Consider the following 26,783-nt stretch of genomic DNA (forward strand, 5'->3'; position numbering starts at 1 on the left):
TATCTTGGATCTCATTGAGTTTTTTTCAGAAGTACCATCCTGAATTCTCTGTCATTTAAGTATCATATTTTTATGTCTTTAAGCTTATTGTCTGGATATTTTTCTTTTTTCTTTCTGAGCTGCCACATCACTTTGGTTGTTCATGGTGTTTAATGGACTATTTCTTCACCTGGGTATTAATAGAAGTATATTCTGCCTTTTTTTTTCCCAGAAAGATTTATTATATAAAGGTCTCTCTGCAGCCTGTTGCTAAGAAGGCGTTTTCCTTTTGGTTTCCAGTAGGTAGCATCTAAGACTCTTAGATCCCTGCTTTATACAAACCTTTAATAATGCCTTTTTTTTTAAATATAAACATTCAATCACACTCACTATCCTCGGTCTCAGTCCCTGTCAGTGTTAGCAACCATTTCAGTAGTGCTTGCTCAGATTCCCCTCGGGATCTGCAGTGTTTGATCTTAGAGAATATGAAAGAAAATGCCCTCTCGGTTGGAGAATGGGAACTGTGGCTCAGCCCCACATTTTACAACCAGGGCTGGTAATAATCAGTTGTCGTTTCTCTGCTATACCCACTTCTCTGCTTTCTGCCCTAAAAAAATGACAACAACAATACTAAAGTCTGAGAAGCACTGAGGTCCAGAGGTTCCAAAAATCTGACCAATCCTCAGAATCATCTGAGAAACTTTTTAAAGCCCATATCTAATAGATCAGGACCTCGGGGGTCTGGGACTCAGAATCTTCATGTCTTTTTCATTCCCAGGTGATTCTAATATTGAGTAAGGTTTAGGAGCCATTGATGTCAAACAAAGAAGAGGAAGTTAATGGTTTTCAAATAATTGGAGATGGTCATTTAGAATAAGGAGCTGGTATGTTCATGTTGTTTCAGTGAGCAGAACAAAAACCAATGGGTCGAAATGACCAGGGAGCAAATTTTAGCCTGAGAACTCTCCTGTAACCAGAGGAACCAACAGGAGAGTGCACTATCTCCTGAGGTAGGGACTGTCTCACCAACTGGATTATGTAAAAAAGCAGGATGTCCACCTGCATTCCTGTGAGAATTCTTGCAACAGTGAAAGATTAGCAATAAAATCTAGAACTCTGAGATTCTGAAGTCTCTCCAAAACTTCAGATTCTGTGATTCTCTAAGTCATACCTACTGCTGGCTGGCCACCCATGCACAGAGAACAGCCCTGTTCCAGCCTAGAAATGCATCAGGTCTTTCTAGAGTAAGTTATTAGTCTACCAGGGCTAGTGCTCAGTCCCAAGAAAGTTGAGTAGGGCCTTCACAGATCTCAGCTTTGGACCAAGAGAGAGCTTCTGGGTTTGTGCCTAGAATGGAGTTAACTTTTCTAGGTGTCACACCAAAACTGTCCAATTACTCTCTAGAATTTCGATTACCAATAGAATTTTCTGCAATGATGAAAACATTCTCTATCTGCATTGTCTAGTGTAATATCTAATAGCTACCAGGTGACTATAAAGTGACTGAAATGTCACTGGTGCAACTGAGGAACTGAATTTTTCATTTCAATTGTAATTAAAATATAATTATAATAGCCACATGTGACAAGTGGCTACCATGTTGGACAGCACAGTTCTAGAGAACCCCTGGCCAGAACTGCTGCAGACTTGAACCTTGCCCTGGAGCTGAACTAGCCCTAAACCAACCTCTAGGAGTCAGCCTATTTGTCTCTCTGTTGGGCATTGCCCTGCCAGAGGAAGAAGGCAGCAGCCAGTCAATGCTGAGGGTTTCTGTTGCATCATCCTCTGGCTTAATACTAAAAGGAGCTTATTGGAGACATTTGAGATTCCTGAGATAGGTGCCTTCTAAAGAGCTACCAGGAACCCCTAAAGAAAGAGGGTCTGGTGCCCTGCCTCGCTTCCTCAGATAAGAGGCAAATCAAGTGAGGTGTATTTTTTTCCTTTATTTTTTTTCCTCTTCTTTTCTGCCTCCTTTAGAGCTGTAGGTAAACATACAATCACCATGGGAGATATTTTGAAAACTGGAGCTTAGGTAACAAAGGGTGGCTCTTCCCCTTTCTCTGGTTACAACTAAGTAGTTCAGGGAAGTAGACCTGGGCTCCCACTGGATTGGGCAGAAGACAGATTAATACCTAATTACAACTGTCCTCACAAGAAAACAAAGGTAATTGTTCTAAACACCTCTCCGCTTACTGAGCTGCCTGCTGGGGAAGAAAGAGCTGTTAGGATCTGTTTTCTTGGAGTGCTCAACCTCTCCAACCTCTCAGGGACCAAAGGGCATCCATCATTGGGAAAGCACAAAACAGCTCACCCTTGCACCTGGCCTTTAGGCTCCTTTCCCTGAGCTTCTCTGAAATGCAGAGAGGCAAAGCTGTTAGAAACCTTGATCAAATAAGTCTCAAAGATGGTGTTTGTGCCTAAAGCACAACAGACCTGACGCTGCAGTCCAAAAAACAACCTGAGCTCAGTCTTTCATGACAGTAGAGCAAGGACTTCACTGGAGTCCAAAAAGAAAATTCCTTTAGCCACCAGTTTGATCTGTTTCCCTCTCTGGTGTTTTCATCTAGGTTGCTAAGAAGGATGATGATTGCAAGCACAGGCTATAGAGGCAGGCTGCCTCCGTTCAGTTTCTAATCCTGCCTTAGTTTTTGCTGTGGGAACGTGAACAAGTCTCTTGATGTCATTAAGACTTGGTTTCTTCATCTGTAAAATAAAGATGACCTTTGCACCTCTTTATAAGGTTGTTTGAGGATTAAATAAGATAGGCCATAAGAACTGGCATATACTAAGATTGAAGCAACGTATAGCTGCTGTTATTATTAATTTTCACTCTAGAAAAACTTCAACATATATTTGAAATAAAAATTCCAACCATCCAAAAGAAACCCATGCCATAATCTTGTCTGGGTCCACTGTTCTTTGAACTAGCAAATATTATAAATAAAATAAATAGCTACAACACATCTAACTTTTTCTTACTTTATTTCTAGGTCATGAGGGTCGAATTGGCATGGCCTCAATCAAGATGAAGGAAGGCCATGAATTTAATGGAAATGAACTTTTTAAGCATATTGCAGATTACCTGCCCCCTTATGCAAGGCCTCGTTTTCTAAGAATACAAGTGAGATCTCTTGTTATCAAGTTCAGTTATCCTCTCTTGGAGAACCCCGTCTCTTAAGGAACAACTTCCCTTCCTACCATGGTGACCACTTTGGCCAAATTTTCACTACCCTTTTCAGGAAGCTCAATAAGAAAGCAGAAATGTCAGAAAATATTGCTAGCAGAAACCAAATCTTAATCCCTTTCCCCCTAAAATTGACAGTCCAGTTCATTCAGCAGTGATATTAGTAAATAACTCATAAAGTCTGTGTTTGATGAGGTATGACAGACACTTAAAATAGAAATGCTTTGACCCTACTATTTGTTGTTTCAAGTTTTAAAGAATGGAAAAATCTACTGAAGTCTTATAACTTTCTACAGTGTGAAATTTATTCTGGGCATCATTAGCCGGTTGGAACTATCATCACTAGAGGGGTTTTTTCTTCCTCAAAAATTAACCCCTTGGTTAGTTCAACAGTCTCACTTTTGGACTTTGAGCTCTATAATTCTGTAGCTGAAGATTTGAGGAGTGTTAGATTACCAGGTATTGCTGCAGTTATAGTGTTACGCCTGTTGACGTTCATAAAGCACTATCACTTGCTTTACAATGACATAGTTGAGAGACATGAAAATTGAAATACCCTCAGATCATTACCTATTAATTAAAAAAAAAAAAAACGAACTTCAGTCTAATGGACAAGCAGGCTGAAAAAATAGTTGTTCGTGGGCAGATGTCCTCCTAGCCCAGTCCCACCCCATCATTAATCAGGATATTCTAAAAATGCCTGAAGCTCACCACGCAAACGAATCCTCTGCTCGGTATTTCACTGTGCACTGACCCTCACTCACTTCTCCCAGGCAATCTTAAAGATTTAAGTCGATGAAAAGTACTTCCACAAAGGGCTCCCTAGTGGTGCTTTAGAAAACAGGACATATCTATATACGAAACTGGCTTTCACAGCTCTCAAAGGAGTGAGAGATGAGATGGGTTCCCAGACCCCTGCCCCACATCCACCCCTTGACCTATACCCCAACCTGTTTGCAAAACACTACAACAGTGTGGATTGTTTCATGTTTTTCAGGACACCATGGAGATCACTGGGACTTTTAAATACCGCAAAGTGACCCTCGTGGAGGAGGGCTTTAACCCTTCAGTCATCAAGGATGCCTTGTATTTCTTGGATGACAAAGCAGAAACGTACGTGCCTATGACTGAGGACATTTACAATGCCATAAATAGTGGAACATTGAAATTATGAATATTCCCAGAATGATAACTCATAATATTACCAGAATGAGATTAAACAGACCTAATATAATCCCTCTTTAATTTGATCGAAGATTGTGAGGTGAATTTTTATGCATTCCAATAAAGGGAGATTTTCTAAATTACACCTGAGCCTTTACAAGTAACAAGATTTAGAGATAATTATTTTTCACTTTACACCTACTATTTGTAGTTGCAAACTAAGCTTGTTAGAGGGAAGGCATTATTTTCTGTTTTAATTTGTAATAAAATAAATAAACACCAATATATGAGATGGCACTATCTTTTTTCTTACTTTATTCTAAATGCAAACCCTGAGCTTGACAGCCTCACTGGTAACTTTTCATAGGTGTCCCACTCATGATTCTGGGTAAAATATGACAAGGAGGTGAGGGGGATGGGTCACCAATGAAAAGTGCTGTAGAAATCCAGCTTCAACCTAAGGCAGACTCTTCCCACCAAATAGCATTCTGGCTACTGTCTAAAACAGCATTATCCAAAGAGTGAGAATGCCACCTATAGTACTTGAAGAAGCCTAAGCAATAACATCAGAATTCTATACATAAAAGGTGTTTAGTAGATATTTTTTAGCTGCATCGGGGTTGCAAACTCGGGTGTCTTCAGATTTCACGTTAGTAATGTGGATGAAAGCACCAGGTCACAAATAAATGTGGCAGACTTGAGGACAGCCACTATTCACTTTTGGTAGGCTGATAATAGTCATGCGGGAATCCAGCTTAGGCACTTCTGGGATCTTCTGATTATTCAGCAACGGAAACCCAGATATTTATGTGAATCCCAATTTTAAAATGTGAAGTTTGAAAATTTTTAAAACCTCTATGCACCCCAAATGAAATGTATCTTTGGACCAGATAAGGCCCAGATCTCCTGTTACCACCTCCCCTCCCTTAGGTAACTCCTAAAGAGCCTTATGACCAGAATCTCTGCCTTCCTAATTTTGCCCAACAGTAAAACTTTCCTGAGTACTTAATACGCATCAGGGACTTGAAGGTGGCCAAAGGAAAATGCTGGATATTGCTGAATCTTTGTGAAAGTTGCCAGGAATTTAGAAAGATTGCTGCATGTGGGTCAGCACTTGGGGATTTTTGCAAAATTCTAAGTATCTCTCTCTGCTTTATCGATTTCCCTATAAGAAATTGAATCCAAGTGATGGGAGATAGTGTGACCTTTGTTTTTGAGAGTATCACGTTGTGCAATCATGTTACTGGAATCTCGTTAAAGTGGATCCAGTGTAAGCAGAGATTACGTTAAAGCAGTGACATCATTATGTGTCACAGGGACATCTTTTTGGATGAAAGGTCAGCACTTACATCTTTAGCCAGAAGATTAGTGCTTCAGTAACCAGAGCCTGCTGGAACCAGACCACCTTGGGCTCAATTTTAGACTTTCTAGTTAGAAACTCAGAAACTTTCCCTCCCAGCCTGATGGCTTCTTCAGCCTCTCACTTCCCCAAACCTTTGTGATTCAGGCCAGGTATTGTGATGAACAGAGAGCCCCAGCACAATATCTTCAATATCTGGGTTTGCATGTCTGTACACAAAATTAAGCCATTACCTGGGATAGATAATCACCTTTAAAGACTGGTTTTTCCCTTTTAAAAGAGTCAGAAGTTGTGTCCATAGAAATATCTGTGCAAATCATCATTTAAAATTGCAAATGAATATTTTTAAAAACATAAGCTGACAGCTAAATAGATGATCTCAGTCTTCTAGTTCAGGGGTCCCCAACCTCCAGGCCACAGACCTGTACTGATCCATGGCCTTTTAGGAACCCAGCCACACAGCAGGTGAGTGGCAGGCAATCAAGAGAAGCTTCATCTGTATGTGCAGCTGCTCCCCAGAGCTAGCTTCACCATCTCAGCTCCACCTCAGATCATCAGGCTTTAGATTCTCATAGGAGCACCAGTACCCAATGCCAGAAAAGTTGGGGACCACTAGTCTAGTTCACTTGGAGCAGTGATTCTCAAACTTAATCATTGAGAATCATCTGAAGTCTTGTTAAATACAGGCTGCTATGACCCAGTCCCCAGAGTTGGAATAAGAGTTGGCATTTGCCTAACAAATTCCTGGTGTTGCCTATATGGTTGTTCAGGAGCCACATCTTAAGAACCACTGACACAGAGAAAAAGCATCCTGAGTTATACATCACACATGTTTAGTTAGTGTAATTCAGTTCCTCAGAGTTCAATTACCTTTTATTAACTGAGGCTCACATCTTAGATCTGGAGCAACTCGAAATGCCCAGCATAAAGCAGCTCTTTGTCACCGTTAGCCTGATAATTGCTCTTGAAAATTTACATTAACAGCAACATCTATGTACTAGATATACACATACATATTATTTGCTGTAGCAAAGCTAAAAGCAATCCTAGAAAATGTTTAGTCAAATCGTTTTATATTGTAAAAGAAAAAACTAAAGCCTGGAATGTTCAGTACATGCCAAAAGTCACATTGCTCGTTGACATCACGAGCTCCCACACAGCGCTCACAGGAAGAGACATAGTTTCACAGACTAACATTTCTCAGAGTGTGGTCCTGGGCCAGCAGCAGCAGCACCTGGGAACTTGTTAGACATGAAAATTATCAAGCCCTGCCCCAGACCTACTGAATCAGAACCTCTGGGGATGGACCCAGCAATCTGTGTTTTAACAAGCCTTCCTGATGATTCTGATGTAGGCTCACATTGAGAACCATTGGCTTACAGTAGTGTTTCTCAACCTTTAATGTCCAGAGGAAGGACCTGGGGATGCCAATGCTTATGGTCCGTACACTCCTCTTTGAGTAACAAGCAAAACTCAAGGCTGCAAAAGCTCGAGGATGCCCAAAGAGTTGACTGTTGCATCCAACACCTGAAGATGGGCCCCTGTCTCGGCCTCTGTAGGAGGGCAGGAGCCTAACATCGATAAGCGCCAGGGAGCAAACCCAGAGGGGTTTCACATGGACCAACCCCCTCTACTTGCTTCTTGTAGTTTTTTACTTCCCTGACTCTACTGAGTTCCCACTTGCTTCTCTCCCTCCTTCCTCATTCTCTCTTTAAAATGCCCAATGTACAAATCAAAGTTGAGTCCAGTTTATGCTGGACTCTTTTCTCTATTGCAATAGTGATTATTAAAGTTACTGATTAAAATCTGTCCTAACCACTTTAACTAGTGTCCAGTTTTGTTACTACAACCTATGTGAGAGCCACTCCTTGTAAACGTGCCATCTGAAACGGGAAGAAAATTTTTTGGCCTATGAACTAACTATGGGCAAGAAGCCAGTGACCACAGCTTTTATCTGACTACAGGGTCCAGAAAAATGAGAACATTGAAATGTACTGAAGGACCAGAGGGGCCTCCTGTACTGAGAGTTTCTGATCAAGTACAACCTCTAACAGTACAGTATGGTAGAAATAGTGTGGGCTTTATTGAAAGCAAAGAGACCTGGGTTTGCTCACTTGTAAGCTTTGTGCTCTGGGCCCTCAGTTTCCTCCTTTATAAACAGCAAATCACAGTGCCTGACTCAAGCCGCCAGCCTTCTTTATACCGAAGCCTCCTCCAAACTCATTTATGCACAGTCAAATTCAAATCTTCAGCATCCTGAGAAGCAGAATTCATATGTGCATGCATGTAGGCTCCAGGATATGCTCTGGTTAATTAATCACATTCAGCAATGAATTAAGCCACACAGGATTCAATTTATTTTAGAGACAAGCACAATTTATTTCTACATTATATTTTATATCACTAGCTGAATGACAGAAGCTGCTTGTCAGTACACTACCCTGGGCCCTTTCTCTATGACCAGACTGCTGGAAACCTTCTGGACCATGGTAGCTTAAACTCTCCATGTATATCCTTTTCATGGGTCATGAACCCCTATGAGAAACTGATAAAAATTATGGGCTCTCTCCCAAGAAAAATGCACATACACATAAGCACACAATTCAGCATACAACTTTGAGGGTTCAGAGACTCCCTGAAACACATCCATGGACTCCAGCTGAAACTCCTGGTCTAAACCATTGCCTGCAGAGGGCAGCAGGGCAGCTGGAGCCCACACAGAGAGCTACATTCAGGAAAGCTGGGGACGCTGTAGAACTTGATTAGTTTTTTGAAGGCACTTTTCTTCAGCATCATCATCTCTTCTGGAAACCTAGAGAAGATTCTGACCTGGGAGGAGCCCCCATTCTTCACGGAGCCATCTGTGGGCACCGGCTTCTGAGCACTCACAGGCACATTGTTGCAACTAAGGGAACGCACTGCCTTCTTCTTATTCCTCACGGACAAATAATTGAACAGAAAGGAAGACAGCTTTTGCTTGGTGACATCTGGGCTCTCTTCTAAAAAGCAGTCATCAAGTGGGTCCAGCAGGGTTTCAAGATGGCAGCTGTCTTCCTTTCTCACAGGATTGGCTCCCATACACTGAGGCTGCTTGATAATCTTCTTTGCCTGGGCTGGGTCATCTTCTGCCCCACTGGAAGGCTGGAGGGACATTCTACTGGACAGAGCTATGGGACCCTTGGCTTGAGGAATAAGGTTCCTAACCTGAGGGCTGGGCTGGGAAGTGCAATGCTGACTCAGAATGAGAGTAGCAGCATCTCGAATGAGCTTCCAGTCTCTCAGGATATCATCCTTGGTGGTGAACTGGGATGTCACAGTGAAGCGGATGATCAACTTATCCTTGATAGTGGCTGGGATGAGGAAGAGATGGCCAGCTTTAGCTATTTCTTTTAACACACTTTCTGTGAGACAATTAGGACCCTGTTTGAAGGATAAAGAGAAGTGAAGTCTGTATCTCATCCCTGTAAGCAACCCCCAAAGTCCAGCATTTATGTTTCCAAGATAGTGAATGATCACCAATAACATCATTTACAGCCACGGAAGATGGCATTACCTTTAGACGAAAAACCACCAGGCCCAGGTGCCTCTGAGCAGGAATTTCAAAGAAAGGGTCATTTCTGACCAGAGATTCGAAATATTTAGCCATTTCAGTTCCCTAGAATTAGAAAAATAGAGAGAACTGAGATTAATAGTCAGGCCATGGACAACCATGCATAAACTTTCACACTGCTAAATGGGTTTAAAGCAGGATCCCTTTGAACCATTGAGATCTGAATGGCTTCTACTAAATGTTCTTTTCTGTTTGATTTTGCTCATACTGCAATCTGGAAAACCTCCAGTGGCTCCCTATTTCTTATCATTTCAGATCCACCTCAAGAATTCATATCTCAGGGCCCTCTTTTAACACACCCCCAGAACCAGAAGGCATGTATTTGCAGTCAAAGCAATTTGGCCTTATATCCTGTCTTCACAGCTTCACAATCAGCCCAGCAGGCAAGCGAGGGCCAAAACCCAGCCCATTCTCCATGTTCCCAGCCAGGTGCCTCATAAAGGATGGTTTCAGCTTATTTCTACTGAAAAAAAAAAGGCAATACGTGGGCTGTTGACAGCTCCGCAACCATCCTAAGCCTACATCTTTCCCTTGCCTCTCAAATCTTTTCACCTGAGGTGCCCCTTTCATCCTCTTTCTTCTGACATTCCACAAGTAATGTATTTTACACTTCATCTTCATGTACACTGTGGAAAGGCTTTGCACCTATTTAATGGGTACATAATTTCTGCTTGGGATGATGGAAGAAGTTCTGGAAATAGTAATGATTATTACACACATTGTTTAGTGCACTAATGCCACTTAATTATACACTCGAAAATGGTTAAAATTGTAAATTTTATGTTATATGTATTTTACCACAATAAAAAATTTTAAAGCTTTGTATAATATTAATCTTTCAATGGAGTTTAGTCATTTTAAATTTTTTCCTATTTTTTTTAAGCTAGGAATATTAACTAAACAAGAACAAGAGTTGTCTTTTGTTTCATTTCTTAAAATTTCTCCAGGCATCCAGAAGGATCGCAATAAAATATTTGCTTAGTAACTGCTATCACCTGGTCTTCACATATGCTGCTATATTTCAAGAGAAAGCGAGAGATTTAGCTAATTACGTCTTTGACTATTGGGAGCCATTTTTGAGGAAAACAAGACTGTTAAGCAGGATGTTTCTGCGAAGTTGGCCAGCTTTGCAGTCTGCTGATTCAGGAGGACGTGCACCTGGTGTGGGGGCGGGAAACGGAATGTTACAGAGTTTCCGTGATTGGTTGTTATCTAGAGGTGTTTTGCTTCTTATGCACTCAGTAGGGTATAAGTATGCGTTGCAAAATAAACTCGAGGCTGCTGCAGTATTGACGGTGAGCCCTCCTGAATCTATCTCTTGTCTCTGTCTCTTCTTTAATCCTCACTCCCCATCTCGACCTAGGCCGGCTGTTCGACCTAGGCCGGCTGGCTCGGGCATTTGACCAAGATGAAAGGAGTTACTATGAACCTCATCTAGAATTCCTTTCTCTCTCCACTGCATGATCTTAAAACAGTCTTCAGTCACTACCCCAAGAACTTTTCATTTTCAAGTCATAAGTCTCTCTCTCAGGAAAAGTGCCCTGCTAAATATTGTCTTGCTGTTTTATGTGTCGTGTTCTGCTCAGTATTCCCCTAGCTAATGAAGAGACAGCTGCCCTTCTGAATAATTGAGTCCCAGGAGTCCACAAACAGTCCAGGGCCCTGAGCCCTATGATGCAGGTCCCCAGAGCAGGTCTACAAGCAGAAACCAGCCCTCCTAGGACGCAAAGCAAGCCTGAGCTCAGCCCAGTCAGCGCACTAGTACATACGTGTCTGACGTGTGCTTGAAGATTCTTCACCCCGAAGGACCGAATCACGAACCAGAGCTTTATAGAGCGAAACCGCCGGCTCAGGGGGATCTGCCAGTGCTGGAAGAGAGGAGCACACCGCCCATGGTAGCAGATGAGGGCGCCCACTCAGCGCCCACTCACGCCCTCTGGGGCTGTGCCATGCGTTGCTGCCTAACTCTCCGGGGATGACTGATGTCACCATGACTCTGAAGCTGTTGCTAAGGGGAAGCCAAAGCAAGTTACCCAAAGGCTAGCCTGTCATGTTACCAAATCACTGGTGAAGGTGGCCATAGGCTCTTGTCCAGGAGCAGGACAAGTGGAAAGTAAGTCCATGACCCTGAATGAAGCAGAAGACACTTTGCTTTAAATGGGGCTTTAAACATTTCACCCCAGGCTGAAACTCAAGAAAAGCGCGATGTGTTTTTTTTTTTCTCTCTCTCTCTAAATGAACCTAATTTCCTTGATAGCAGAAAATAAAGTTCTATTTCTCTTCCCCCCAAAAATGTAAAGTATAATAGTGGTCACGAGCTCAGAGGCTGGAGCCCAGCAGACCAAGGTTTTTCGTGCCGCTCTGCCACTTCCAGGCTGTGACTTTGGGCAGTGCCAACTCACTAATTCCTCATGAGATGGAAAATGAACAGCACCTCCCAGGGAAGTGGTTTGAGAAGAAGCCATGCAAAGAGCTTCATGGGAATTTGTCAGTAAGTGTTGGCTGTTTACATGATTAAAATGTGAGCTACAAATCACAGTGGCATTTCTGCCTAGAACCGAAAATGATCATCATTTAATCTCACATTAGTCTTGTCCTAACTCTCTCCTATGACATTCCTGTGCCCTCAGGAGGCATCATTCTAGCTTTCAGATTTCAAATGCATAACCGCATCTTAGCCTCTGTGAGACGAAAATGGACCTTTGCTCCTGGTGACTAAATTCAGTACTGCTTAAAGTTCAAGGTTGCAGGAACCATAAATCTGAAAATTTTCAAACCAATATTGAACGGATTTCTCAGGTCTGCAAACAGAGCATTACACTCGTTTCCTGACCCAGGCACAGTTGAGAGATTACCCTTTTTTCCCTTCCACATCAAGTATTAGCTTTTTATTTTCCAAGCAAAACACTCAAGAGCTAAGGACTAGCTTGAGGACTCTCTTTTGCCCTCAGAGGGCATCAAAACTCAGACACGGAACAAAATCCCTGCAACCAGGGAAAGCATCAGCTCCACCACTTGTTAGATGGACACTCTGGAAGAATAATGAATGGATGGCTAACAGGGGCCTTCTCTAAAAATATTGTTTTCCAAATGGTTATCATTAGCAACTTCATTCCACCAGCAAATTAAAAAAGAGGCAGAAACTATTTTAATTGTGATTTCTTTACACCCTGTTCATATCCTCAGTTATTCCTCTTATCACTATTCCAAAACCAATCCATGCTGACCTAGCAGGGTGGTCCTAGCAGATAATTTCTGCTAGAGCAAGAAATTTGGACTTATAAAGGGTGACATGGCTCTTCTTTAACTCCCTTTCAAGATTTTGCAGGTCTACAATGCTTCATTCACTATGGGTGAAGCAGAGGGTACTTCCCTGATGCCAGAGAACCTAGCCCTGATTTAAGGTGGCTCCAGGATCCCAGAGATGAAGTCCCCAAGTCTTCTCTCCCAGGATGCTGGTCTATCTCAAACATGGCTAACCTTCTGTTTAAAGCTACAGCCACCCATGTGAAAAAGAGCTTGAGACACAGGTCAGAGCAGCAGCGAAGACCCCCTCCAGGACCACAACAGATAGTAGCTTCAGTTTTCTAGGAGTTTCTTTGTAAACTTGAAAATTAAATCCATAGGATTAGAGATGAGGGAAGGGAAAGCATAAAGGAGCACTTTCTAGATGTAGAAATATAAATAGTAAGTTTCCCCTGGACTAGTGCTAAGAAAAGCTTAATTTAATAATTTTATATGTTATCTAGAAGAGAGAGAACACTATAAAATCTCCAAACTGGTGGGAATAAATCACAGGAAGATCTTGAGATACTGTTATGAACAACAAAAAGGTAATATGAAATTCAAAATGGACAAGGGTAAGAAAATACTCTTCAATTATGATGATGCAAATCCACTTATAAGAAAATGGGTATCATTTCACACTCAAGAAAAAAAAGCCACAGTTATCCCTAAAGATATCTTCTCCTTGGGCCGCTGTAGAATTTTTTTTCTTTTAAATTAAAAAAATCTTGAAAACCCACCAGATAGGGCAGTGGAGATGAAAGAACCATTATTCTTCTATTTTTATCAACCTCTGGACTGTCCTCCTTACCACACCAAAGCCTAGAGCCTGCAATTCCAATCAAAAAGTTTCAAAAAAATTAAAGGAAGTGTGAGTTGGTCCAAGGAAGAATAACCAATATAATCAAGAGATGATGGAGCTTTTATTTTAGGACTAAAAAAAAAGATGCTTTGGTTGCCCAAGGAGATAAGACAGAACCATATCTTCACGAAGAATGACTCTCACAGATTTTGGGCATCATTCTCTGTGCTTTACTGTACTGACTCATTTAATCTTCACAGCAAAACTGAGAAGCCAGTACTCTCATTACCATCCTCGTTTTATAGATGAGAAGGCCTAGACATGGACTTTCAGCCATTTGCCCAAGGCCGCACAGGTTAGTAAATGGAAGAGTGAGGATCCAAACACAGGACATCTGGCTTTAGCACCTACACTTTGAACCACTTCCTTTGTAACAAATCTCTGCAGCTTAAAAGAGCTTTTAGGGTTATCACGCCTACCATTCATTGAACATTCACCCCATTCCCAATGCCGTGCTAAGTGATCTACATGTACATTCCCATTTCCACCACGCCATGAGATCAGTGCCTCTACGCCCATCCTACAGATGAGGAAATCAATGCTTACAGAGCTCCACTAAGTTTCCCAAAGGCCCACTTGCTGGTATGAAATTTAAAACCAAGCTCATCTCAGCTCTGCTGCCTCCCCTTGGCCATATTATATGTAACTCGCTTCCATCCCTGTCAGCCCTATGATTAAAGGAAAGGCTCATCTTCAAACCGAGGAGTAAATCTAAACTGTTTCCCCAAGAGATAATACAGGCTGAGAATGTGGACAGGTTGAAGAGACTGAGGGTCTCAGCAGCTAATGGGAAGGCTGGGAATATTTGGAGACATCCAGAACCCCGGGGAAGGGTGGCCATGGCCCCACCTCCCCCCCCACCCCACCCCCCGCCGGAACCTCTCACAGTGCCTCTCTGTGGACAGAAAGATGCATGCTATTTAAGCAAGGAGCCTTTTTCCCTACTCAAGGAAATTCTCCACCCTACCCTGCTATTGGGGAGCAAGTGGAAAAGATTATCCAAGACAGAGGCAGAAGAGAATTGGTTCTTGGTAAGGAGACATTTCTGGGAATGGAAAAAACATGCCACGAATATTCAGGAGATGTACAGACTGACTCAAAGGTTGCTCTCATTTTTAGGATTTTTAAAGTTTTCTTAAAGTTTTCTGAGTTTCGTTCCACATACTTAGGCACAGCTTGAAACTAAAGGTGTGTGGTAGCAATATTATGAGGTGGGCTCACAGGGTGCCACTTTCTGACCAGAGCTGACATACAGAAGAGACCCTTGCCAGTCACATGCAGCCATCTCAGAGGCGCACGGGCTGCCCATTGCTGGCCACTCACCATGAAGTCAGTGGCCGCGCCGGAGTTGGCATGCCTGAGGTAGATGGGATTCACGCTGAAAGTCTGCTGCAGCTTGTACTTGTTCTTGACCCTGTGGGTTTCCAAAGGGTTGTTAGCAGCTGAGCCCTCTCCAGAGGAAGCAAGGCTTTCCCATGGTTTGGGAGCTTGGCTGCCACACTCACCAGAACCCAGTACAGTCAAAGTGCACCATCATCCACTTGGAAGGATTAAAGGTGAAGGAATCAGCATACTCAATTCCCTTCAGAAACCCCCGGAACTCGGGGCACAGGAAAGCAGTGCCTGCGTAAGCAGCATCAATGTGGAGCCACAGCCCCTCCCTGGCACCTGAAGAGGCAAATGGGACCTGGCTGGGAGGCAGGACTGGGAGTGGGAGTGGGGTTGCCACCAGCCAGCCAAAAGACATCTCTTGCCTGGGTCAGCTGGCCGGTAGGCTACAAGGGAAGAGCTAGGAAAGGCTGGCCTGCTTTTGGCTAAATGAGATATCAAGGCATGTGGAGATGGGGATGGAGAGTGTCCGTGTGAGGCGTGGGGCTGAATGAAGCACGGGCACCTCCTAATGGGAAAGCCTGCAGCGCCTCTTCCTGGCCTTTTCCCCCTCACTGGCCAAAGGTCAACAGCATTTCAAACCTCATTCTAGAGCTTTCTGGCCAGAACCTGACTTCTCAGTAGCCCAAAGATCGAAGTTAATGCATCTAATCAATGTTAACATTTGAGAGGGGATGTCTCTCTTTCCCACTTGGTCTCTTGCTTGAGGATTTTAAACAATCACATTTGTGTGTGTGGGGGGGGGGGGGTTCTGTCTTAATCTCCCCCTCCCCCCAAGGTTTCCCCTTCCATAGCCTTTTCATTTTCTTAGACTAAACTAGAAAACATTTCATTCTCCTTGTGCTTTGGACACAGCATGCATTAAGCAGATTTCTGTATACAAGTGAGAGGGTGAGAAACCTGAGCCTCCCTCATTGTTACTTCCTAGGACAGGATGCAAGGGAGGGCAGCTCTAACCCTTGGTCACGCCTAGGGAAAGCAATGACCTGTCGGCCTGGGAGAAGAGATTTGTGACCTATGTTGGCGCTTCCCACGCTCTCTGCATTAACCACAGAGAGGCAAGCTAAGCTCACAGAGCTGGTTTCAGGTTCTTGCTCTAGGGAGCATTTCTTGGAGAATTTATTACTTGTCTTCCTAGCCAGACAGGGCAGACACTTACAGATGGGGCCCAGCTCTGACAGGGAGTCGAATGCACAGACCCCGGTGGTCCCCAGTGTTGCACAGACCTGGAGGACAAAACAGGAAGTTAACACAGGAAAGTGAGCTCATGTAACACATTTGGCCTGAAAGAAAATTTGATCACAGATATTATTTGCCCCCACCCATCCCATTAGAATAGTGGGTATCTCACCTTGTATTTCACCATGACTGACAGTAAGAAATGCATTTGATATGGTAACCTAGTACATATATACATGTGTGTTTGAAATAAAAGTTTCACCAAACAATGCATACTCTGGCTATAGGAATGCCCTCTGATACATTCTATTCCTTTTCTTTTTTTAAAAAAAAGTACTGGTCATGATCCCCCAGATTTATTTCCTAACACATTAATGAAGAGCAAATCATAAATTTTAAAACATTTTATTTGAAGACCTTTCTGCTTTTGTCTGCTTTTGTTTTTGTTACTTATCTGAATTCTGCCAAAATTCCTTCCTCATCTTGAAGTGCTTTCGTCCTAAGCTCAGAACACATTTTGACTTACAAAGACAGGCACCAAGCCCCGCTCCTTGTCCTCTTCGATGGCTTTCTGAAGTGCTTCCCCACGGAGTGAGAAGTTGTCATCCACAGGCAGAAACTTCATCTTCACAAGAGAAATCAAACCAGCCTTTTCCACTGAAGAGTGAGCCTAACAGGACCATGAAAACCTGTTAGCAGATTCATCCTGGGATGAGCACTCTCCAGAAAGTGCGGAAGCCTGGCTAAGTGACTCAAATACAACATTTGACATGTGTGCGTTCCTGCAGTTCCTGGAGACAATCGCACAGGCCTGAACTTCCCCAAACTCTCACGCACTCGTGTCTAGAAGGAAATGGCTCTAGGACTAGGGCTCCAGAAGCCAAGCCCTGCCCCGAAGGTTTGGCCTGTGGTGGGCAACTCACCTGGTCAGAGGCATAGGCAATGAGCCGCCCATTCAGGGAGGACTCGTCCGCCCCAGGCTCAGATGATTTCATTTCCAGGATTTTGTTCTTTCTTGCTGCCAGCAAGGCAATCAAGGTGGACTCACTGACCGTGCTCTGCAGTGGAAGAAGGATTATCAACTGCAGGCTCTCTCTGCGTTCTCTTGCCAAATTCCCCCAGGCTTCTTTGTGTGTGTGTGTGTGTGTGTGTGTGTGTGTGTGTGTGTGTGTGTGTGTGTGCAGTAGCTATCCCTAAAAAGCACACAGCTCCTGCCTAAGGGTCTGACCTTCCTTCCCAGCTCACATGCCTATTCTGCATTCTCTATTTGCAGCGCCATACACATTCCTGAGACACTGTCCTCTAACTTTCCAAGGAAGTAATGAAAGCTACTTTTCTTCTAATACCAACATCTTTATTGGAGGTTACACAGACCAAAAGGAGAATGTTTAACCCCTGCTAAATATAAATTTGTTTATAATTGTGTTTGCTCCCCATGTCAAATGCTTAAAAGAAAGCACTCTCGATTTATTAAATAAGAAAATGGAGTTTATTTCCTCAGGAATACCCCCAGAGAGAGGGTCCTGGCCTATGAAAGTGGCGGGTAACTTTGGCCTCGGTTTTGTTGCCAGTAGTTCTTGTGACCTTGAGCTAATATTTTCCCTCTGGAAGACTTTTTTCCATTTATAAAATGGAGTACATCGCTTTAACTGCCTCCAGGAGTGGGAGTATTGATTACCCAAATGAGGGTTGGATGGAATTTTGCTCTGGCCATGACTCTGGGAGTCCTGGAGGCCACCTCAGTGACTTCATGAGGATTGTTACAGTTTCTCATCATTCATCCACTCAGTCTTCAATGTCTTTGCTTTTTGAAATTTTCAGGCGACCTATGATTGATAGCTCCCTGCTGAAAAGCCTAGCAGATAGTGTCACAGGGAGAGATATAGACCAGATCCTACAAGATATTTAATGGCCAGAAATTATTCTATAACAAGGAAGCCAGCAAAATAGTAATAATAACACCACCCTATATCTGTAAACTAATTTATAGTTTACAACACACTTTCCATCATTCCATTTGCTCTTCATAAAAGTTCTCTGAAATTCTTGTGTTCCTTGTCCACAGATGAGGATAGTGATGCTTCGAGAGGTTACAGGACTAAACCAAGGTCACACGGCGGATGAATATAGGAGAAAGCATGGTTTGGACTTAGGCAAGCCCGAGTTCGAATCCTCATCCTTTCACTTACCAGCCTGTGACAAGTTTTTAACCTCTCTGAGCTTCAGTGCTCTGATCTCAAAAATTGGGGATAATATTTATCTACATAATTCCTGAGATGATTGGGTAAAAAGCAAGATCATGTACAACAGACATTTAGCGCATTCTCTCATTTATAATAACTGGAGTTTTAACTATTTGCTAACAGTCCAGAACATCCATGACATGCAGCAATTTGCCTTTCTTGGGAGGTTCAGATTTCAATCTTACTGCAAGGTTGGTGTGAGAGAGGGAGACACTTAGCTAGTAAGTGGACCCACTGGAATTTCTAGTTCTCATCTCAGGGCAGTGTGGCTGTTTTTATTTAATAGAAGAATTCATTTAATCCTCCTTCTGTGGGTGTGAGGTGTGAAGGAAATATTACTATCTCTATCTCAGATTCTAAAACCAGGAAAACTATACATTATAGTAGAATTCAAGAATTTAGGGGTTCTCAGAGGCCTCAGAACAAAGCCCTCATGAACGTCAGGGGTTTCTAGATGCACCTAGCAATGCGCATGGACTATGGCTGCGACCCGGCAAGGTCCACTATGCTGCATTCCTCTTAACAAAAAGAGAAATATTTGAAGAACCATTATTTGGCAGAGATCCAAAAGATAGGGTCGTAGGATAAGATAAACTGATTCATGCTGTCAATTTCTGTCACAGCCAGGTAGCTCCTGGAATGAGAAGGGAGAGAAAGAAGTCTCTACTTGCTTCTCTTTTCCCCTTACCACAAGTGTGAAAGGGAGCAAGGGAGGTGAGTCATCAGGTTATGAATTAAGAAAACTGGATCAAGTAATACTGGAAATGTGATGACACACTGAGTTTTTAACCTTTTTAAAGAAAAGAGAAAGGAAGCGTGGAGATAGCGGTGGCAGCAGTGTAAACGAGGTGGAAATTGAGATGCAGGTGGTGGCGGTGGAGGAGGTGGTAGCTGTGCCGGTGGTGGTGTTGGTGATGGTTGTGTCAACCATGATGGTGATGATGGTGGTGACGATGGTGGTAGCAGTGCTGGTGGGGGTGTGAGTGACATGGGGGAGACTCCCTGGAGAACAAGAGAATGGCTTGGGCAAGGGATTGGCTTATCTTTCACTATCGAGCCCTCACGCTAGGGGGAGCTTTGCCCCTGGAGGCACCTGCAAGACGCCTCCCCCGTGGCTGCCAGGGTGGTGGTGCAGGAAGTGCTCTGGGAGTCCCAGCATTTTTGCCAGCCAGTCCATGACGTTCATCTCCAGCTCCGTGCACGCAGGGCTGGAAGCCTGAAAGAGGGAAAGCGACCTCATCCAGAGAGCCCTAGGGTACCATAATGCCTCCCTTCAGCTCCAGAAATAGACCTGTCTCTGCCCGGGACCTCCCCTGGCTCCAGCAGTATCAATGGGAACCTAATCTTTCTTGTCTCTAGAGAAGGGGTCAAGATCAGGCCCTCTGTCCCATCTCCACCCCATCTTCTACAAAATCAAAAAGGGAAAAGAATGTGAGGTTTGGGGTTCATGCCAACCTTGATGAAATGGATTCTCCTGTGACTCCAAGGCACCATAGAGAAATAGCCCTAGAAATGATTGCTTCCATCTGGAGCCCCAAGTCCCTCAAATACCCAGCTAAGAAGCATTCCAAAGGCCAGGGGAGGTTTTAAGTCTAAGAAAAAAATACTCCAGCCCTCTCAGCCCTCTCCTCCCACCATATACTCTATAACACTCTGTAACAGTTCAGGCTTAAAATATAAAGCTGTTCTAGGAGGCTTCTGGCATAATTTAAAGCTGTTCTGTGCCTAAAGAGTTAAGGGAAATCTTCAAGCATATCCCTATCCCCTCGAAGACAAGAGCACAGAGGAAGTTGTGCCTATAGGCACCAAAGCACTTAGTCAGTAAGGATCACAAACTGTGGTAAAAAACGGATCTCAGTCCAAATCTCCTCTCTGTCTCTTTGAGCTGTGTGATCTCTTTGAGCTGGGAGATAAGTTATTTAAGCCTCAATTTTTTTCCTTACAAAATGGGGCCAATACTAATGATTCCACATGGTTAAAGGATAAGATGAGATCATTTATATAAAGCTTACATTCAAAAAAAAAATATACATTGTTAATATTTAACTTGAATTCCTGTTCAGAGATCAGAACAAAAATATGTCTGCCGCAGATGTCATTTCCTGCTATGTCCCCCATGGCCACTGGTTTTAGCTATAGCCATTGCTACTCACCCAGGTGAATCCCAAGCAGTTGATGGCATCGGCGAGCATGTCTCCCAGCAGTGATGGCCAAGAGGTGAGAGCTGGATAGTAGGCGTGCATATGGGGGCTCTGCCAATGTACCACCTGTAGGCAGAGCATGTACACAGGTGGCACCAGGAGGCATGTCCAGGAGGCTTTCCTCCTCCAGAGACCCTGCCTGGCAAGGGGAAACACCCAGTCTAGAGATGGGCCAACATTTTTAAGACAGCCAAATAAGTGACATGACTCCATATAAATAAGACATATTCATGGTGTTCTTGCTGCCCATGTTTCTCATATTCTAAGCTAGTTCTTCAGGGGGCATTCTCACATATGCAAAGACCGGAAGGGGATATGTGAAATGAAAATTGCTATAGTAATTAATATTGTAGATTCTGGGTAATGTTCACATTAGTCTCCAGTATGTATCTCCCAGGCCAACACTGCCCAGTAATAAAAGGAAGGGGGTGCTATTGAGGAGAACAGGTTGCTTGTCTCATCTAGTTTCATGGATTGCTCAACTCTCTGGTCACATATCTCCTGCAGAGAGTCAATGTGAATGGGTTCAAAGATGTCCTTAGCTTCCTAGTGGGGATGGAGGGAGGAGAGGAGAGGGAAGGAAAAGTCCCAGCCCACAGGTGTGGGATCCCTGCCTCCAGGCTAACCCCTGAGCCTGATATGAGGAGGGGCGGGGTGGACAGGGAGGGCTCCCCTATACCAGGTCTCTGAAGCATCCTCAGTGGCTTATCAGCTTTGTTGATTATCTAATCTGGCTTCATCTCACTGCTCTGCACTCATATCTTTGAGCAATGCATGTCCCCTGACAGGAAGCCACTTCCCATACAGACATGACCTTTCAAAACCTGTTAATTCTTAGAAAGCTACGAAATATTCATTTTCTCCATGAACCCTTCCCCAGCTCACCAGCTCACCAGCTGCTTTGATCCCTTATCTGAGACCATGGAACGCTTTCATTCTAGAAGTATCGCCCTACTGAGAACTCATTAAATAACATCTTAACATACCATCGACTTATTTAAGATTCAGAAATTCCTTTATCCCACAAGAGTAAGGACAGCATCCTGGACAGCAGGTATTGTAGAAGAAGTGTAAGATTAAAACCCAAGGACATAGGTTCCAGTCTTACCTCTGCCCCTAACCAGCTATGTGACCTTGTAGATTGACTGTGAAACTAATGAGGCAGCTCAATACACTTAAACTCCTCTCATGTTTGCGTGGGTCTCTTTTGAGATTCATCCTTAATTTTATTTTCTTGAAGGAGATCTTAAAATTTTATGGGATTCAGACCTCATAAAACCCGATCTTCTCCTGAATCTCTCTCAACCTCAGTTTCTCGACAAAAAATAAATCCTGTCTCCTAGGATTGCTGTGTGGATTGGCCTGGGAGGAAATTTGTAAAATGTAAAACACTAATGTCAACAGTAAGCTAATCATACGGTGACAGGCACATCACATATCCTGACTTGACTGTTAGATAACCAGACCTCTTCCTCTGATTTTTACCAAGCAGAAGGCATCGTAGGTAATAATAATATCTTCCACTCTCCATGATTCATCTTATTTAATTCTCATAGCACCCCTGTGAAGTAGATTCCACCATTGTCCCTGTTTTACAGACAAGAACTAGGGCTGGCAGAGAAAGTCAGCATTCTCATGATCACACACACCCCTCCTGGGGACAGATGACAGCACTGAGACAGAAACCCAGGGCTGTCTGACTCCAGAACCCAAACCCTAAGCAGGGTGGCATCCCGTCTTCTCTCCTTGTGCTGCTCTCTCCCTCATGAAGGGTTGATGAGGTTTTTCTAACCAGAGCTGTCTCTCTCTGTCTCTCTCTCTCTCTCTGTCTCTCTCTGTCTCTCCCCACCCTCTTCACCCCCTTTGTCTCTCTCTCTCTCTTTGTGTCTGAGAGATGGCAGAGAGGGAAAAGCTCATCCAGTCGTCAGTGAGGTGCTAGCCAAAATGAGAAAGCAAAGGGCCAACTGCTTTAGGGCCAACTCTCAGAAGCGGGTGCATCCAGGAAGATGAGATGAAAGATTGGGCCTCATAATCAATGTGGTTATGTATTTTGGAAACCCAGAGAGGGACTACCACCTCCTGATCCTATCAAGAGGCAATTGTCTGTTCTTTTAAGATAAACATGATAAGGATAAGTTGTAAGCCAGAGGAACCCTTATCAAAACAGGCAGACCTCTTGGTCCAGAAATGAGCCTCTTTGACCATATCCCTAGCAACTGCCGAAATGGCTTTCAATCAAATGAATCGGCTCATTTCCGTCTCTTCTGACAGTTGCTTACATCTCTTTCACTACCAAATTACAGTTGGCTTCTCAGCAGATTACATTTTACAGAATGAACTTCATGAGATAATCTTATCGGGGGAACTAGTCTCCTTGGTAAAGCTTTACCGATCTAAAAATTTTCCAAAGATGCTTGTGAAATAGGTTGAATGGTCAGAGAGAGATGAGTATTTGGTGTGATACAAACTTGACATCATCTTCTGAGTCTGAGTACTTTCTCACCCCTGCCTCCAGGCATATTTCTGTCCCATCTAAGTCCAAAGGTCTTTGGGGATAATCGAAGCGCATCTAAAGGTGTCCTGGGGAAGGGCTGCTGGACACACGTGACTCAGGACAGCCATGCCCCGTGCAGGGAGAGCGAGAGCAGCCTGCGTGTTGGAGCACCGCTGAAGGAGCGGGGCCTGGGTGTGCGGGCTCAGTCACTCACCGGTGAAGATGTCAGTGCAGGAGAAAGAGCAGAGCCTTTTGAAGTAGCGCTGGCCTAGGTTAAAATCCTGGATCTACCAGGCACAAATCCTATGACTTTCAGAAGACGATTAACTTCTCTGAGCCTCAGTTTACTCAACTGTAAAACTGGCATCATAGGGTCACCGTAGGGTAAAACAAGCTGGCCTGTCATACAGCTGGTACAGTGCCCAGCCTGTGGCATGGAGCTCAGGAAAAGGCAGCCCTTCCGTTGGGGGAAGACTCGTGTGCTCTGGCACAGCTCCTCACCCTTGGGGGCCAGGGACATCGTCACAGCCCGTGGCCGTGGTCCTCAGCTCAAGCCCTGTGCATCGGCCAGCTTCTGTCTGTTCCCTGGCCCTTGGCTATCACCAGGCCGGACCCTCTGGCACTGGAAGCTCCTTCCTGCTCCTGAAAAGCAGCTCGATCACAAGACCTCCACTTGGCAAGGGAGGACATGGTTCCTACCCCACGGAGGAGAAAGGAGGAGGCTGACAGGACTAGCTCAGCTCCCCCAGGCACCCCTTCTGACCATCGGGGTGCCCTCAAAGGTCTGCGTTCTCAGCTTCCTTCTTTCCCTTTGGCGTGTCTCAGAATTCTGTAGAAGAGTCCCTGGTTCTGCCACCTGGAGCTTCAGGGACTATCTCCAGCCTCCTCTCTCCAACTTGCTGACCATAGTTGTCCTTTCCCCTCCAACCCACTTTTCGCTTCTCACCTCAATCCATTAGATTTCCACGCTTCTGTCAGACTAGGCCCCGGATGTAGTCTGTCTTCCCTCAAGCTCCCCACCCAGCACTACATCTCATGTGGCATCAGAAACCTAATTTCGGTCAAAGTCCTTGCCCTCCACATGCCCAGTAGTAGGCCTAGATGTTGGCCAAGTGGCTGTAGGGTCATCCCAGGCCTTTCTTCAGTCCGCTGCCCACTCTCCCATGGCCTGAAATCTAGAATTACTCTTGTGGTGACTGTCTCACCCCAGGCATGATGATTCGCTCAATGTCCCCAAAGATGCTGTCCCAGCTGTCAGGGTCCTCGGGCGCACTCTCGGGCAGCTGGGCTCGCAGGTAGCCAGGCCACACGTCTGGAGTCACCCGTCGCTCCCGCACAGTGCTCAGGTATTGGCAGATGTAATCCACCATCTCTTTTCCTACAAGGGTGGCAGAGAAACCAGCTTCATGTAACCTGACTAGGCCTGGCCAAAGAGTGCCTGTCTCTCTCATGTTAGGGCCCAGAGATAGGGGAAGAAAGAGGTGGGTTCATGGGCAGGTGGGAGTCTAATCCCAGCATAGGCCTTGTCTTCAGAATAACAAAAAAATTAATGAGGGAATGAATGAATGATGGAAGGGGTATGTGAGTGAACAAATGAACAAAAAGGAAAATCTCCAAAGCATAAAACTCTAGTGCCAAAGTAAAACATTTCTTTTACCTCCCCCTTCCTTTATCCATATTAGTCTTGACCATCTCACCCACATTTCTTTTCTTTTTAAAAACGGGACATCTATTAATTAATTACCTTACAGGTTCAGTAGAAACTCTGTGGCTCTTTCTATCCAAAAATTGTTACACGTACACACACACACACACACACACACACACACACACCCTAGACTCTTTGTTAGCTCCCATGCTGGGTTCTGAGTAATTAATAATATGATTAAAACTGTACACAAAATTTTGTCTGTAACTTCTGAGGTTCATGGAATCCCTCAAACACAATCATTAGGCCCCAACTAAAAACCCCACACTAGCCTAAAATGGGAAATACAGGGCTAAGTCTTAATCACTTATCTCCCTTCCTGTGCCTACACCAGCATCCAAACAAACAAACAAACAAACGAAAACCAAATGAATGAACAAATAAGGAAAAAAGTAGCTACGTCAAATACTCTGAAGCCACTGCAAATTATTTATTCTCTCTTTCCTTTCATTTCTCCAGGAGAGAGTATCTCTTCAGTGCTTCTCTCTAAGTCTCTCTCTCTCTCTCTCTCTCTCTCTCTCTCTCTCTCTCTCTCTCTCTCTCTCTCCTCTTCTCTTTCTCTTTATCCCTCTTTCTCTCCCTTTCTGTGTCTGCGTCTGTGTCTATGTGTTAGGCTATCTGTCTCTCTGTATATTTTTAATTCCTCCTTAGTACTCTTTAGGCTCCTCTCCCCCCTGCAAAAAATAAAATAAAATAGAGAAGAAGAGAGGGAACTTGAGTTCTTCTCTTTGCACTACCTTGTGCAAAATTCCTATGAGCAAGACTAGCCCCAGACAACATAGTGAATGAGGGAGACAAAAAGAAATTTCAGCACCCTCCTCTCTTGTTTTTGCTCTCCTCTGACCCAGTGCCTCTCGTGACTGCAGCAGGACCCCACAAGAGGTCTGAGAGCTCAGGACCTAGCCTTCCACTTGTCCAGAGACAGAATGAAATATATTTGCATTCCAGTCACAGGATAAATGTCCACTGGAACCTGCTGTCAGCCGAAAATGCCTTCAGAAAGCATGGACAGAAGTTCAGGCAAACTAAAGTCTAAAAGCTGATAGCCGCTTAGTAAGCCGTGTCGGGGTGGAGCAGAGAGAGGAAAACATAGATTTTAACAAGGGGCAATACCTTACAGCAGAAGGATTTCAGGCCATATAACCTTCTAGTGGGATGAGGATCTAAAAACTGACAGGGAGAGAAACTACTTCTACTCTTAGGAGAGCCATGCCTGAAAAACAGGATAACCATTTGGTTTTGTTCAGCACACAAGGCTTGATACATAGTAGGTGCTAGATGTTGATGGAATAAATGGTTAAATGGACGAACACTACTACTGATAGATTCACATACGGAGAAATGAATATTAAAGAAAAAATTTTGCAACGACCACGGGACACTTAGGAAATTTTTTTTCTACTTCAGAATATGAACAATTAATCCCCCTTTTCCCATTTAGTGAATTGGGAATCCAAATCCTCTATCTTGTGGGAAAGCAGAAAGAAAATGTGTGACATGGTAGTGTGGATATATGTGAAAGCGGGTATGTGAGAGGAAGAAGGAAAGAGAGGTTGAGAAAAGCTTTAAATTCTGATCCCATATTCCTCCCTCAGGAAAAATTCCGCGGCAGCCAACTCTCAGAAGGCAATTCTCATGCCCAATCAAATGACACCCCAAAATCTAAGGGCCGACCATTGAAAGCAGTTACTGCACATGCCAGGGAAAGAGAGCTAGGGATGCCCGTCACTCACCTCTCTCTCTGTACTCTTCAGGGTCCATCATCTCCCTCAGGCTCTGGCTCCTTCTCACAGATGGATGCTTAGGAGGTAGAAGGGGCACTCCTGGGCAGCCAGTGGGGACCCTTTATTTAAAGGCTATCCTTAATTCGACCTTAGCTCCGCCCTTCAAAAGTCCTTCCTCTAGGCTTAATTAATCCACCCCTTCTCCCCCCACTCCTTGTGGGGAACAGTGACCACAACTTTGGTCAAGAATAAAGCAAGCTGCCTTTTTATGGAGGAAAAAAAGAGAGAGAGAGATGGAGGATAAGACAGTGAGTGTACTTAGCAACCCAAGCCTGCCGGCAGCTTCCAGATAAACATGGTGAAGCGCCCACAGTTTTTTTCTGCTCCTGGATTCAGACAAG

General features: G+C 44.1%; 2 protein-coding genes across 2 annotated transcripts in view; one reads left to right on the forward strand and one right to left on the reverse strand.

The window, feature by feature from the left end:
- Positions 1-4,617, forward strand: part of SLC27A2 (solute carrier family 27 member 2) — a 42,542-nt gene extending 37,925 nt beyond the window's left edge. Inside the window, exons 9-10 of the mRNA XM_016128743.2 lie at positions 2,970-3,100; positions 4,161-4,617. Of these exons, the coding sequence (XP_015984229.2) occupies positions 2,970-3,100; positions 4,161-4,337 (308 nt within the window). The 3' untranslated portion in view covers positions 4,338-4,617. The remainder of the gene's footprint in view (positions 1-2,969; positions 3,101-4,160) is intronic.
- A 3,428-nt stretch (positions 4,618-8,045) lies between these two features.
- Positions 8,046-26,530, reverse strand: HDC (histidine decarboxylase). Its single transcript, XM_016128768.2, has 12 exons — positions 26,392-26,530; positions 24,156-24,328; positions 20,409-20,522; positions 19,349-19,471; positions 16,936-17,070; positions 16,539-16,682; positions 15,993-16,059; positions 14,950-15,112; positions 14,768-14,858; positions 11,067-11,165; positions 9,241-9,342; positions 8,046-9,107 (listed from the first exon to the last, which is right to left on the reverse strand). The coding sequence occupies exons 1-12, from the start codon at positions 26,420-26,422 to the stop codon at positions 8,361-8,363; spliced, it is 1,989 nt and encodes a 662-aa protein (XP_015984254.2). The 5' UTR covers positions 26,423-26,530; the 3' UTR covers positions 8,046-8,360.
- Between the last annotated feature and the right edge of the window lie 253 nt (positions 26,531-26,783).

This window comes from Rousettus aegyptiacus, unplaced genomic scaffold (assembly GCF_014176215.1).
Source record: "Rousettus aegyptiacus isolate mRouAeg1 unplaced genomic scaffold, mRouAeg1.p scaffold_m13_p_3, whole genome shotgun sequence".
NCBI classification, from domain to species: Eukaryota; Metazoa; Chordata; class Mammalia; order Chiroptera; family Pteropodidae; genus Rousettus; species Rousettus aegyptiacus.